At 32.0% G+C, this 15419-nt stretch overlaps 3 protein-coding genes across 3 annotated transcripts in view; 1 reads left to right on the forward strand and 2 right to left on the reverse strand.

The window, feature by feature from the left end:
• The window catches only part of LOC116779712 (fizzy-related protein homolog), a 31743-nt gene extending 27606 nt beyond the window's left edge, over positions 1-4137 (reverse strand). Inside the window, exons 1-2 of the mRNA XM_061527076.1 lie at positions 3961-4137; positions 3593-3762 (exon numbers count right to left, since the gene is read on the reverse strand). Of these exons, the coding sequence (XP_061383060.1) occupies positions 3593-3734 (142 nt within the window). The 5' untranslated portion in view covers positions 3735-3762; positions 3961-4137. The remainder of the gene's footprint in view (positions 1-3592; positions 3763-3960) is intronic.
• Positions 4138-4531: 394 nt separating this feature from the next.
• LOC116766654 (RNA-binding protein 45-like) lies at positions 4532-6310 on the forward strand. The gene is made up of 2 exons (XM_032656623.2): positions 4532-4566; positions 4649-6310. Exon 2 carries the CDS (start codon positions 4769-4771, stop codon positions 6206-6208), a length of 1440 nt encoding a protein of 479 aa, XP_032512514.2. The 5' UTR covers positions 4532-4566; positions 4649-4768; the 3' UTR covers positions 6209-6310.
• A 129-nt stretch (positions 6311-6439) lies between these two features.
• LOC116766656 (histone-lysine N-methyltransferase SMYD3) lies at positions 6440-15306 on the reverse strand. The gene is made up of 9 exons (XM_061527094.1): positions 14894-15306; positions 14367-14451; positions 10722-10881; positions 9922-10049; positions 9661-9837; positions 8917-9016; positions 8249-8572; positions 7467-7629; positions 6440-6732 (listed from the first exon to the last, which is right to left on the reverse strand). The coding sequence occupies exons 1-9, from the start codon at positions 15013-15015 to the stop codon at positions 6525-6527; spliced, it is 1467 nt and encodes a 488-aa protein (XP_061383078.1). The 5' UTR covers positions 15016-15306; the 3' UTR covers positions 6440-6524.
• Positions 15307-15419: the final 113 nt, after the last annotated feature.

A 15419-nucleotide genomic window follows, 5' to 3' on the forward strand; every position in this document is an offset into this window, starting at 1 on the left:
ATAAAACAATAAAAAGCTGTGTGTATTGAAACAGATCTCTATTATTTTCCGTTTGCCAGTAAAGATACACGGCTACCAGCTCCAAGATCCAAAGCGTTCACTCACCCCGGCACAGCTTATATTTTACTAGCGATGGACTAAAATGCTAAACGCTCGTTCTTTGTCTTTGTTCTCATTTAAATGAACGTATTAGATGTACTTTTAAATTTCCATTACATTGTGTTTTATTTAAATATTGTTTATAGTCGCAATGCAAACGGACTAGCTAATTACTTGAGGATGAAAAGGCTCTTTGTCTCGACCCCACTGTTTAGAGAAAGCGAGCAAAGCAAAAAATATATATCTCGTTAGACGCATCTTAAGTATTTCTCAGTTAATGTTATATTTTCTGCCTTTAACATCAAAGGCAACTGGATGGCCAACTTATATATCATAATTAATTTTAAAGTCCGAGCGTGCATAATATAATTGTAATACAATTGACTTTGGCATTTGACCCTGAATCCTGTGATTCGGTTACTACTTACTGGTCTTCTAATTAACATATTAATGTTACCTACATTTCCGACGTACGTAAATAACAGCAAAAAATTTAGCTCATCAAAAGGAGCAGATAAAATTCTTCAAACACACTATGGATATTAGTAGCAATAACTCATCGATGTGTGATGTAAGACACGAGATAAAATTAAGTACTAATTAAAACTCCAGTTAAAGTATGAGCATAAGTTATACGCTGCGAGTTTAGATGCACGAACTGGCCTTTAAAAGATGTTCGTCTTGGATGAGATCCCGCGAGCTAGGTTCTCTTGTACCTAGGGCGTCGCCCTTTCGCCACCTTCTACGGTCTACAGATTTCTACCTACATATAGCAGACTGAGCCGGAACTAAAAAACTCTATTTTATTGGTCGTAATTTATTTTACTCTTTACATTAGATTTATTTTCTTGTTATTATTTTTTATTTTCGCTATAATACAGGAAATAATAATGTTATATAATTGACGTACGTTTCAATTATTAGGTAAATAATCATCGTCACGTTCTAAAACTTTCAAAAAGCTGTTAGTGTTTTTTCGTTGTTATAAAATAACGGTTCTCGCAATCCAGAAAATGTACACAAAAAACAGAAATCCGTCCAGCTCCGATCGTGATTTGTCCGTCAATATACAATACTTCAATACATAGACGATTTATTAAAGATAATGTCTGAGTGGTTCGATTAAGACAATTTCCTATGCTCTCGACTCTCGAGAAAGCTAGCTATCCAATGCACATCAACTTGACGCTGGAACGACTATCGCAAGACTTATTTCACGTAATTCTTGATCAAAGTAATAAAGTGATAATGCGTTTTGTACCAATTACTTGGAACTGTTAAGATTATGAAATAATTAGCCATTAAATATCATATTGGAAATCGTTCTGATAACGTCATAAACTGTGGCGTGGGGAAATAATAGTTTTGTATATTGGCTATTATTACAAAATCAAATGATAATACTCTGATAACCCTTCCTAGAAAAACATGGTTTATAGTTGAGTGGTTACAATGTTTTTAGCATAGTATACTTGTTATGTGATTTTGAACATTATAAGTTAACACATAAGTACTGATTACGAAAATGCTGATCTTTTTACCGTCTGTAACGAGAATCACCCAAGCGGAATATTTTTTTTCTCGACAATTGTAAAATAGGTATTGTTATAAAACTTTGATTTTTATAGCGTATATAAGTTTTTCTATTTCATTATTATTTTTGTTATATTTTACGATAGGTGTATGATTTATTATATAAAAAAAAATTCTTATATATACTACAGATTGAGAAAGTTAAGGAAAATTGCAAGAACAAGCAAGAGCTTACTTTCTAAGCCTCATGGAAAGTCTCGGCGTTGAATCTAACAAAGTTTCTTTTCTTAAAAAAATGTTCATAAACGTCCAAAAACCAAAATAAAACTAAAAATTGGAGACATGAATTTCTAACTAGAAAATAATTTAAAGATTTTGAATTTCGAGTATATAAAATCAACCTTCATACAAATCATAATGAATCCTATGTAAAAAAAAAACAAGTACCAATCAAACTTGGACCCTACAATGGCTTTCATAAGTACATAGCTGAAGAAGATAAGGTACATAAATAGGTCACATTATCATTGTTATATTTATCAGTCATTATACAATTACCCATGAACTTGGATAAATCAAAGCAATAAATTTTAAATATATATATATACATTATCTTTGGACATAAAAATAATTCATAAATTTAACACAACTGTAGTAAACAAATTTAATTTCCGATAAACCACTCGGATTTCGGTTCAAATAAAAAAAATGTGTAACAAGTTATTTTGGTGAACACTAAGATTACTACAGTATTGAGTCTAGTCGATATTCCCTGTTCTCTGTATCATCAAAATAGTAAATAAAAATTATCTATATACAAATTCGTAATGCATATAACGTATTTACATATAATAAGTCATTAACTTAGTAAAATAATTATTGATTTACATAGAAAAAAGTTCCTAATTACCCTAATTTGTTAATTGGCCGGGTGATAATCAAATATTGAATAGCAAGATTATGTGATTATGATACGTGAAATTTAAAAAGATTTGAACAAAATACAGATATCATTAAACATAATTCTAAATTTAACATTACTTCTCAATATTGGTGAGATTAAAAAAAAAGAACCAAAATATTATGCAATATTTAATATTGAAAAATTTTTTTTTAATCAATATTTAATATTGTAAATACATTGGGATACATGTAAGGCATTAAAATGGTACTAGGGGTGTCACGTTCTATCACTAGTAGGTATCGAACGTTGTGTTCAAGCAGATAATATGTCATTTAAATTAAAAATCATAAAATTCACACTAAATTTTAATTTCTATTGATATATTTTTTCCGATAAATGATAATGACCGAGATTCTTACTAGTTTATAATAAGTTATTCCAGCAGAGTGTGTGAATTAGAAATGCATTTTCATGACTGCATGTTTTTTCCATTAAGGTAATTTAAAATCATAGCAATATGGGACTGATATATTGCATATAAGCGCTTTGTCGACTGAACCAGCATATGTTTATTCGACAGAGCGAACTAGGCAATCAATATATAATAACCGCAACATCAGAAGTACCACTTGTAGGTATCTTTGTGTGAAGTAAAAGGATTTAATGTTGGCACATAGGAAAATTAAAATTCCGTATAACACTGCTTTCATATAGACATTAAAATTCTGTTCATACATATAGAAAAACATAATCGATAACTTTTTGAAGTTCTTATATTAACAATGAGGAAAATTTTTTAAAAATATGTTTAAGACTTGAATTTGGCTAAAAACTAAACAAATATATTTTTTAAAATAAAATAGCTTATTTCCATGACACTTGGGAACTATTTGAGGCTATTTTTTTTAAACACAAAAAATATGAAATAAATATAATAACATCAAAACAATTAAACAACTGAGTATTTTATAACATTAATTCAGTAATACTGTTCAATAATATTCATTGTGTGTATTTAATCAATAATCATAAACAAATATGAAAATAAAGACTTACCTTGAAAACTTGTTCGCCAATTATTTTCCAATCTGCATGGAATAAATCTATCCATAGGTTCAGGCCTGACAAACACTGACTGTCTCCTGCTCACAGGGCTGCACTGCTGCAGCAGCCTTCTCTCATATGATCCACTGAACATTTTGGTCTTTCACAATATCTGGACAAAGCTATTTATAATCGGGGATTATTATAATGGAAGAGTCAAGACTAGATTGTTTTCAAAAATATCTTCAAGCTAATCAGTCATGATCTTTGAATACTAAATTTCGATGAATACGATGCTAGTGGCTCAGTGTGCAAGGAGACAACTGATCCCCTCGACTGCTAGCAATCATTTGATTTGAATGCATCTTCACCTGACTTGCCTGATAGCTGTTATGTTTATCAATATATTCCAAAAGGATGATTCACAATCGTCCAATATTAAAGGTTCACTAATTATAGGTAATATTGATTATTTTAGAGTTTTGCTTGTAATTTTGAGCGTTTCTTTTATTACGAATAGTATCTTTCCCGTTCTATCTTTGGCATAAAGCGCTGTGTTGCTATAAAATTGTCATGTCAATATTCAAATAAAACCGTTGTATCAACATCATTACTATAATCTGTTGTAAATATGAAAAACGTAATTATTGAAAGTATGTTATAACTTAACTATTGAATTAAATTTAAAATTTATAATTTATATTTAAATGTTTATTTGAGAAAACAATATAAATTATAGTTTTCGGACTTACTTAGGACTCGGAAAATTTTACGCTTTGTAAAATTAAGTTAAAAATAACAATCACTATTATAAGAAATGAAATTTTTAATTTCGAAAGATTTATTTTAACTTAGTTTTAAGTATTAAAAACTTATTTTTATAACTACATTTATGATATCGATTATCTGTGGTGTACTTCTAGTTGGAGTGTAGTGTGTTTTTGACTTCTTGTCAATATTTATAACAAGATGTTGTAAAATATATGGTATTGTATGCAATTTGTGAATTACAAATTAAGATATCGATTGATTATTTTAACAGCATAATAACTTTTTCCTGTTTTTAAGTTTCAGTATTGAACAGAAAACAATTCTATTATATTGCATACATTTGTGTGGATTAATTAAATCTAAATTGATATCAAATTACAAGATAACCTATAACTTTACTGTATTTATAATCTTCTCATGGATAACCGGCGTAAATTCCCCCGAAATGAAGAGAGAGATCGCGAAGATGTGCCGGTATATTCAAGACTTTTTATAGTTTGTGATCGCAATTTAAAAGAAGATAATTTTAGAGAAGTTTTCTCTAAGTTCGGTTATATAGAAGATGTACGTATTCCCAGAGATCATAAATCAGGAGAACCTAAAGGCGTGGTATTCATAAAATTTTCTAAAACGTCCGAAGCAGCTCTGGCTTTGGAAGAAATGAATCTCAAAGTAATGCCATATTCTAGCAGACCGCTTAAAGTGATGGTGGCGGCTAATAAGTCAGACATACAATCTGAAGACCACAGTAATGAGAAATATCGTAGATTATTCTTACATATTCCCAAAGACATGAATGAAGATATGCTCGAGGAAAATTTCAAAAAATACGGACATATTGATGATGTTCTCATACAGAGAGACAGGAATACGAGAGAACCAAAAGGTTTCGCCTATATAAAATTTCGAAAATTTTCAGAAGCGGCATTTGCATTTGAACAATGTGAGAAAAAATACAGAGCTATCTTCGCTCAACCTAAAGGTGCTAACAGACGTCCGGAAACAAGTTACGAGACTAATATTAATCATTTAGCTATGTCTTCTTCAAATCAGCGGAACTCTATCATGACAATGATGAATGTACACCCCAGGGGGTACACCCGTGTTAATTTCATGTGCAGTCCATACCTCACACAAATGCATGTAGAATCGTTATTTGATATTGTGCCTGGGCTTGTAGATTTTCGTTACTTTGTCGACTTGGTAAGGAATTTTAGTAAAGGTTCAGCCCAGTATTCAAATCCGGTGTCAGCTGCGTACGCTGTTGAGAAGTTAAATGAATTTGAATACCCTCCTGGTCAAAAAATATTCGTTAAGCCAGCTGATACAAACTTTGACAGCCATCCACGTAACCAGGAACAATCATTCTCCGATATACCGAACGCGGTCAGTAATTTGAGAAACGCTATCGCTTCAACTGCAAATTCCACCTCACCTGATCTGGTGCAACTCGCTGAGGCTATAGCTGAAGCGTCAAAATTAATAAAAATGGCCACAGCCGGAGTCTCAGATGACAATATTCCCGACAGCAATGATTTGAATTATTGTAGCGTTAAATTACCACCCACCCAACAGTTAGCTGATATCGACAGTCCAGTAGCTAAGAGGTGCTTCCTGGTCTGCAAACCTCAGCCACCTCCGCTCACGGTGCTGCGGGATATATTCTGTCGTTTCGGTAATCTCATCAACGTATACACACTACCGCAGAAAACTGTAGGATATGCTCGTTACTCGAAAGCCGAGTCAGCCGATAACGCAATACAAACGTTACACGGCGCCGAAATCTGCGGCATCCGTATGAAAGTTCTAGAAGCGGAGGACGAAGCGCCCTCCAAAAGAATGAGATATGATCATTAAATTTAAAAAAAACAGACCGACTGGACATAGGACACTACTAGTGTAGACTACAACAGACATCATGTACTTTAGACTTAATAATAAATGTATACATTTTCAACAGACATCACTTCTTATTGCTATAAAATAATTTCTATATGATTTTATAGCCGACATTCCTAAGAACATCTGACAACAACATGAAAACGACAGTTCAGAAACCTGTTCCTCCATGTCAATGAAATGACTGAATCTATTTACATTTTTATTCAGGCAGAATTAATACATTGCACACAGCTGTATTGCTTGATGACAATTTAATCGACTTTTACTTTTATTACTCCGATTCGACTATAGCTTGGTACATCAGCGGCAGTAGATGGTTTTTGTACAGCGGGTGTTTCTCTCCATGCGTTATCTTTATTATCTTCTCGGCACATTTGAACTGCTTCAACGCTCCCGCCAGGTTCATTTTATACAGCAATATTTTCCCATACTTTATATGCAACAGTCCCAACAGTGGATGCGTTTCGCCATAATAAAACCTGCAAGGGGAACATCGTTTTTCATTAGGCGGTTTTAATTTCTCATCATCCAGATACCGTTGATTATATGGCAGTAAAATTAAAAAAAAAAAAAACTTTCTGCGTTTCTCGCATAATTAATTCATTTATGGCTTCAAATTATGACCGTAATAAAAATGATTTAATTATGAAACGTAACATAAAATGAGACTTATGCTTGTTGCTGCTTTGCTTTTTTTGGCACAGTAACGAGTTTATTTTACAAGGTAGGTACTCGGCATAAATCATCCTCATAATGACACCATTATACATTAAATTAACATAAAACAAAAGAAATCACCGTATTTCCCGGACCCCGTACCTGATTAATACATAATCGTGTGCAAGACATTAAATCTGACAAAACAAACGGAAATCTAAATAACAAACGTTAGTGCTGTAATTGTAATTAGTATAATATTAAAATTTTATTTCTCTATTTATAAGAAATTACTCAATGATTCCAAAATAAACGTACACTTTTGCGTGTAAACGTAGTAATTTTATAAAATATCAGACGAGAAATTTCAACAAAATTCCTTCAAACCGTCAATTACTGAATGGTGGCTGAAGCCCGTGAAAGTACATCGTCATGATCTCATTAATCAGAATAACGTAAACACATGTGTATATTAAATGAGGACACACGACGATAGATGGCGCTGTTTGTTACCATATATATCTGACAGTCATAGAAAAAACATTGTTATTATCACCTGAAGCATGGTATTAATTTCTCAGCATAAACACAGGCTTGTTCCCACAGCTGGACCAGGATTAAAGCGTCGAAGGCGTTGTCCAAAGTCTGCGCGTACATAACGTTCAAGGGATGCAACACGCCCTCTTGTTTATCTAAACACTGCTTGCATATGTCGACATCTGGTGTCGACGTAAGGATATAATGATATAAGCGAAATATTACTAGTTATATGTATATACGAAAGCCAGTAACTTTCATATAAATTACATTGATTTAGCCACTATGGAAATGTTTTAATTATCATCATTACTTGATTGAAGCACATACAATATCTTTTTCAATTGAACACAAATCACTAGCTAGCTTTCTTGCAAAAAAAATTACTATCAAGAAGCCGTCTTAACACAGATCAATTATGAAACTCGGGTTGCAAAGTTTGCCTTAGAAATACAATATCTAAGAATTTATTTTCTTTAGAGCCCATTACGTACTGGAATACGTAATAATTTTGGATGTGTTTAAACTTTTATAATTAAAAAAAGTGACGGTGAAGAAAAACATCGTGAGCAAGAAACCCGTCTTGAGCAAGCGTGGTGATTAATGCTCTAACCTTCTCCATGTGAGCAGAGGCTTTGGCTCAGCAGTGGGCTCTTATAGGCCGATGATGATGATGAATTAAAAAAGTACATTTTTGGACATCCAAAAATTTTTAAAGTAGTCAATGTAGTCAAAGTTACAATACCTGTTAAAACTATTGCTTTATTTATATAAGAAACACAAATTATTTGCAAAGGATACAAGCAACTGAAGTCTCTTTCATATTCTCCAAGTTGACCTCACTCTCCTCCATCGTCCTCATGAACTTGTCGAGATCATTCCTCATAAACTCAGTACCACATTTCCCACAATACACAGATCCATCAGGCAGTGGCAGAATTCCATTAAATATCGGTTCACTGCATCCATTACTCACTATCCTATCACCGGCGCCATTTTCTTTTACCTTCTCCTTTTCTATCTTTTCAACTAATTTCAAATTTTCCCGCCATTTTATATTTACAGGATGTTCACATCCGTCTTTCAGACATTTAGCCGCGTGCACGTATTTTATCCGGTTTTCGTCTGAAATTATACTTAATTAAGTAAATATCTAATTAAATATTTGCTATTTTTGATTTAAAAATTAAATGTTTTCGAAATCATAGACGCATGCAATTCGCCTGGCGTTAAGAAAATATATTTTAGAGAAAAAGTTATATAAGTTGCCAGTGTGAAAAATTTAGAACTATAATATTTATAAAAAAAAGGTTAGAAATAGTATAATAAGTTTATGTTTGTTCTAATTGTTTAAACTCAATACAGTAACGATCCCACAGGCACAGTCTGTGCTCGTACGCTTTAAATTAATTATAAAACTGGCAACACGGGAAGCACAGATCCGGCACAAAGCACATCTAAAGCATTACCCAAGCACCTGTCACACTGGCACAGGAAGTAGTAGCTCTGACGCAGTTCCATTTGACGTTCATAAGGCGTCTTCATCAGGTCGATGTAAGATATTCTAATCTGAAAATATATATTCATCATAAATAATAATGAATAACTTATATTTCCAAATATTTTATGAAGCATCATCAGTAAAGAAACTGCCTCCGTTACTCATTTCGTGTACATAGTTATTACCATACTTAGTACAAACTTCAACATTATAATTTTCTTTTTCTTCAGAACATCTATTACCGTGTACCGACTACGTCATTTACGTTTTTAGTATAATAAAAATTATCTTAGAGTTGAACAAACAAGGACGTCTTTTGAATGTACTCGAGGATTTATGAAATTATGACGTCATTAAACAAACAGAACGAGAAAAAAGGTTTCTTTTGAACACTCAAGATGCTATTGTCCTAGTTCCCCTATCCTAGAACCACATGTGTCAACACTTCTCAAACAAAAATGGACCTTTTGCAATATTTTCATTGAGTACAAAGTTGTCTAAGACAATTAAGACTATGTATATACCCTCAAAATGAGTTATTTTAAAAAATATTCTTATAAGACTTCAGACTGTTCAGAAACTTAAATAGAAGAATTAATATTGTTATTTAAACTGTTCAGAAACTTAAATAGAAGAATTAATATTGTTATTTAAGTTATATACATATTTTAACTATTAATTCTAGGTACGGTCATTATATGTATATACTAACCTTTTTCCAATCCAAGCAATTCATGTCTTTCAAAGCTCTTATGTTGATGGTCTTTCCATCGAAGACGGCTACAGCATTTGGATCGCAGCTATGATCTATTACAGACGAGGCCAGATAGATCCCCGTTCCTATAGAATTCATCTCAATATCCAATATTGTAAAGCTATTTATCACCATCTGAAATACAATCAGCCGTGTTAGAAACTTCATATTGTATATAATTTTGATGTTAATTGTACATATTGTTTTCAAATTCCATACTCTTCCGTACAATCCCATGAGATCAGCTGTGTTCGGTAATGAGATGTCCTTCAAGTATTCGAACAGCACTATACAGAGGGTAGAAAAATGATCCATTCTTTTCTTGTCAGATTTAAGATCGGAATAATCTGAAAAATATTTTTATATCATCATCATCAGCCTATAAGAGCTCACTGCTGAGCAAAGGCCTTTTCTCGCATGGACAAGGTTAGAGCATTAATCACCACGCTTGCTCAAGACGGGTTGGCGATTTCAATCTTATAATTTTGAAATTACAAGACCAGGTTTCCTCACGATGTTTTCCTTCACGTTTGTCATATATGTATATATATATTTAAACTAGATATATTAATTTTATTTTTATTTTTTGTGTTCTTAGTACTAGTATCTAATTATTATAAAGTTACTTACAATTGGATATTTATTTGGTTTATATATTTCATATTAATATTGTGTTTGTCGCGAGACTAGTCAATTTAGTAACTATTATGTACCACATAAAAATTTATAGAAAATTATACATACACGTAACATTGTAGAAGTCACTTGAATAATTTTTTTAATTAATATTTCATACATGTATCCGTAACACGAAATTGAATCCTTATACTTAACAAATAGTTTACACATAAAACCTGGTTCACGATAGTTACTACGTTAGTATAAAACCTCGTTCACGATAGTTACTACGTTAGTATATAAATTGAAACTCGAAACTATCAGTCTAGTTTGACCACGCAACCTCACAGTAAATAGTAAAACAACTGATATCATTAAAACATCTAAATTCCAATACCCACGCGACATGAGATCCTTCCACACCCTGAACGAAGTCGGTGTATAATAAGCCTTATGAGCACCGCCGTTACCACGTTGAAGACGATTCAGTATCCTGGCGAGAAGACGAGCTGCATCAGGTATAGTTTTAGGAGCTATCCTCTTTAAATTAGCGCACTCCCACTGAAAAATAATTATATATATATATATATATATCGGCGCAATTCCTATTATTTGAATACTAAATAATTAAGGGTAGTTGCAATTATCAGGTGTCATCCGCATAACCAACTGTGCAAGTGTAGAAACAACAATGAGTGTCGGTAGGTATAAATAGGGGCGAGAGTACGGATTACGGACAATCTCGCTCGAGCCGTTGCAGGGATCGGACCTCTTCGAAGTAAGGAATTCTTCAAAGTGACTATGAGGTTATCTTCAATAGCCTCACAGCCTGACGACAGTCCAGAATAAAGTCATTGATGACGTCAGTTATGCGGATGTTATATTATAATTTGGTGTCATAGTTTTCTTTATAGTATGTTTGTATTAAGGATAGTATCTTGTTTCTAATAATGTAACAATAATTAACACTTTTATTTGTTTTGTTATAGATAATATCTGTAAATGTACATAATTATTCTCATTAGGTTAGGTTTTAGTTTAAGTATACAGTTAGTTTACCTTATTTTCGTTTTACGGTATTATTTTAACACATATTTTAGCCGATTCAAGTAAGTAGCGAATACAGGTAAAAATAATCAGGTTCCTAATTATTAAACTTACGTTTGTTTTTTTCTTGATAACGAGTTACGGTTTGGTTAAGTGTTTATTTCCTACATTTTTTCTTCGTCATGCCTAGAAAAAGAACTAGGCTTTCTCAGCCGACTGCGATTGGAAAGCGGCTGCGAGTTTTGAGCAGCAATGAAACAGGGTGAAATATGCATAGGTTGGGTAATCAACGAACAATCACTAAACAAAACTGTGCTAATGAATCGATCGTTGAATGTTCGCAGCGTCTAGCCTCACAAAACTTCCGGACTTCGGCAAACCGACAACGGGAACAAAGTTCTGAACGTTCTCAACGTTTGGTCTCACAGAATTCCCGAACTTCGATAAACCAAGAACGGGAATCAAGCGCTGAACGTTCTTAATGTTTAGCCTCACAGAATTCCCGAACTTTGGCTTACCGCTATAGGGAATCAAGCACTGAACGATTCCATCGATTAGCACAGCAAAAGACACGATCAGCTTGAAATAGAACTCGCAGGCAACCTTATTTATTAAATGCTGGGTTTGCTTATGATTGCGCCCTTGACTATACCGAGCTCAATAATATTATATTGGTAGATTTGATTGGATAAAATATGCAACTTATGGAAAGCTAAAAAATGGGCGACTGAAGCTCCTGGACTGTGTTGTACTGGCGGTGAAGTAAATATACCTACCTATAATTTTGGAACCAACTCCAGATTTAAATGAACTGATATCAGGCTCACATCCACCATCAAAGCATTTATTATGATTTTACTTAGAAATCTTAAACCACCAAATTTATGTAACGGGACCCGACTTTAAATCAAATATCTACGCAATAACGTCATCGTTGCAATAGTTTTGACTGGTCCAGCAGTTGGTCAAACAGAGCTCATACCTAGCATCCCAATGATTCCAAATTATTTACTTTAAATTTTAAAAGAATTCAATTTCCCGTTAAGCTATCTTTCGCCATTACATTAATATCTCACAGGGGCAAACATTTAAATACGTGGGAATCGACTTAAGTCAAGACTGCTTTTCGCACTATATGTCGCGTTGTCAAGATCGGGTTGCGGGGAAAACCAATATGTTCTTCTGCCACAAAGATAAAACTAAAGATATAATTTACGCAGAAGTACTTTAAAATAATTATATTCTGTTAAAAACTAAATTGTCTAAAATAATAACAGAAATTGACGCGGATATAGTCTTGGCTGTAATTTATAAAGCTGAGGAGGTTGTTTGCAAAAATAAATATGATGACCAAAATAACTATTAGACGCGGACGAAGTCGCGGGCACAGCTAACATATAAATGATGAACCATTTATCTGAACGTTTTTGTGCCTATTTGTGGTATTCAAATGACCGTTTTGTCGAATTAACTTTATTATTTACACTATATCCAGACACACTGTTCAAATTATTTTTAGTCTGTATAATTGTACGGACTATACCCGAAACCTTTTAAATTTATGTAAATAATACGAAATGTATATATAAAATATCGTCAAAATAACATAAGAAAAGATTTTTTATATCGAGCAAGTGGTAATAAAAAATATCTTAAACAAGAATTTTGTGTGAAAAACTCTATTACAAATTGAAACTTAGACTCAATGAAACTAATATATTTCGGATATACTACGCGATTTTTACTATTTTAAAACTACATAATCCCGACGTTTTGGTTACTTTTCAGCAACCGTGATCACGGAAACGTCGGGATTATGTAGTTTTAAAAAAATAAAAATCGCGTAGTATATCCGAAATATATTAGTTTCATTTAAATGTATAAACTCGCGAAAATCTTAGATGTCATTAGACTCAAAGGTTTAAACGGGTGGTATTGTAGATATCGTCTTCGGAATGATTTATAAGACAAATTTAACGCTCTGTTCACATCAGGTCAAATAAAATATTCGAATATGTCTCGCGTATACTGCGTTAGTTTACTTTTTGGTTTAATTTTATTTTTTGATTTCAGTGTTTTAATATTAAATATTGAATGTTAAATTCTAAAGTAAAAACCTACTTAATTTAGATATAAATTTATTTGCTATCAGTGAATTGTGACTCTGTTAACAAAATGTACTCAGTACTTTTTAGATGGTAATTCCATTATGCATTATTCACTGGTGAAATTATAACCAGGACACACTACCAATTCATGACCTGTTCATACTTATACTTATAGCTGAACCTTACCCTTAGTATCAGTTTGCATCTTTAACTCAAAACCGACAGTTTAATATTAACAAATTATTTTTCGTCATGAACATACACAACTATTTAATAAGATAAAACGTAAAAATTATTCCAGTTATAAACCAGTATTAAGACTGGTAATTAAATAGTGTAACTGACACTGTAATAACAGTTAAGTAATTTTAAAAAAAGGCATAGGTTAAAACTCTAAGACAGAACTTTTAGAAATACATCCAAAATTTTTTTAACAGATTGTTGACAAAACAAAGTTAATGTCAAATAAAATGCTATGGATAGTAATTATTTGTCATGAATGAAAGATTTTTTTTTCTATTTTAAACAAAACAAGGACCCACAAAACATTAGAATGGATATGGCATTGAAGTTTATTAAGCCATTCAAGCGCTAGAGTTTAAAACACAGCTCATGACAAATCAAATCCTTGTCAGATAATTCCATTCATGTTTATTAACATCTTAGAAGATAGAACTTTCTGTTCAACATACACCAGTAAATTAAAATGTGACATACGTTTTGTTATTTTAAATAAATAGCATAGAAATTTCATACAAAAGTGTAGACTATACCTTAATGAAAAACATTTTTTTTTACATAACATATAAAAAAAAGTAAATAAATCCGAGTTATTGAAGAATTTTGTACAGTGTATTAAATTTTATATTTATAGATGTATACATACATTACCTTGTGATCTTCCCAGGCATCTTTCTGACAACTTCTATTACAGTAGTGGACAAATTGGCAGCCAGAACATTTCAACACCTTTCCTCTGAAATTATTCACACCTTTGAATACAGTTTAAATACAAATAACTTAAGAAATAAATATTTCAATACTTTTTTCTCTCTTAATTACAGAAACAGTTTTGTAATTGTTTTTTTCTAGCCTAGGATTAATAATTGCTGCTAATATATAAATAAATATGTTAATTTTCATTACTCAAAGTTGGAGAGATAAAAATGATGTTAAGATTATAATATGAAAAGTTGTGAACAAATTATGAATATTATATTTTTCTTGAGGACATGTTTAGATAACACCATATTCATCTGATCAAAGAAATAATCATGGAAATTAATATTGTTATTTTTATAAAATATTTAATAGAAAAACACGAATCGGTGGTTGAAGTTTATCTAGACCACATTAACATCCCTCAGTTAAATTAAACAAGAATGCACTGGAACATTTATTTAAAAAACAAGACTTACTTTTCTAAGCAGAAATCACACCGACTTCCCTTTTCTTTGGACGATAAAACATAGGCAAATGGTTCTTCCGATAGAATAAGATCACCGGTCTTTACAGCGTTTATATGTTTAAGCTTATACATAACTGTTATTTTAGATTATAACAGGTCTGATTTAAGTATCTTTATTATCTAATAAGTCATAAGCGAAACACCTCAAAAGAAATCTTTGTGGAATGTAAAGAAATAGTATTCGCTAACGTCGAGTTACGTATGAAGTCTTAAAATATTGGCTTCACCTGCGGTTCTATATTTAATCTAATACTCTCGGTTACATTATTTATAGTTCAAAAAGTCTACCGCATCCGTTACGACAAATATCATTTCACAAATAAACAAAAACGCTACTAATAATAGTTCTCAGATACATTGTAATTTGTATAATTCATAAATGCTACAATTGTCACTTCATAAATGTCAGTCTGATAAATGATACTTGGTTAGAATCATGTCTTTTGGTTTTTGTTTACATATTCGTCTTGTTATAT

Source organism: Danaus plexippus (genome assembly GCF_018135715.1).
Source record: "Danaus plexippus chromosome 3 unlocalized genomic scaffold, MEX_DaPlex mxdp_34, whole genome shotgun sequence".
Classification (NCBI taxonomy): Eukaryota; Metazoa; Arthropoda; class Insecta; order Lepidoptera; family Nymphalidae; genus Danaus; species Danaus plexippus.

Excerpts from the sequence above, each read along its gene's own strand:
- LOC116766654 (XM_032656623.2), top strand. The coding sequence starts at position 4,769 with ATGGATAACCGGCGTAAATTCCCCCGAAATGAAGAGAGAGATCGCGAA.
- LOC116766656 (XM_061527094.1), bottom strand. The coding sequence starts at position 15,015 with ATGTATAAGCTTAAACATATAAACGCTGTAAAGACCGGTGATCTTATT. Across the intron at positions 10,050-10,721 it reads GTGGAAGGATCTCATGTCGC|ATTATTCCGATCTTAAATCT; the intron begins GTGGGTATTGGA and ends AATATTTTTCAG. Across the intron at positions 6,733-7,466 it reads AAATTAATACCATGCTTCAG|GTTTTATTATGGCGAAACGC; the intron begins GTGATAATAACA and ends TTCCCCTTGCAG.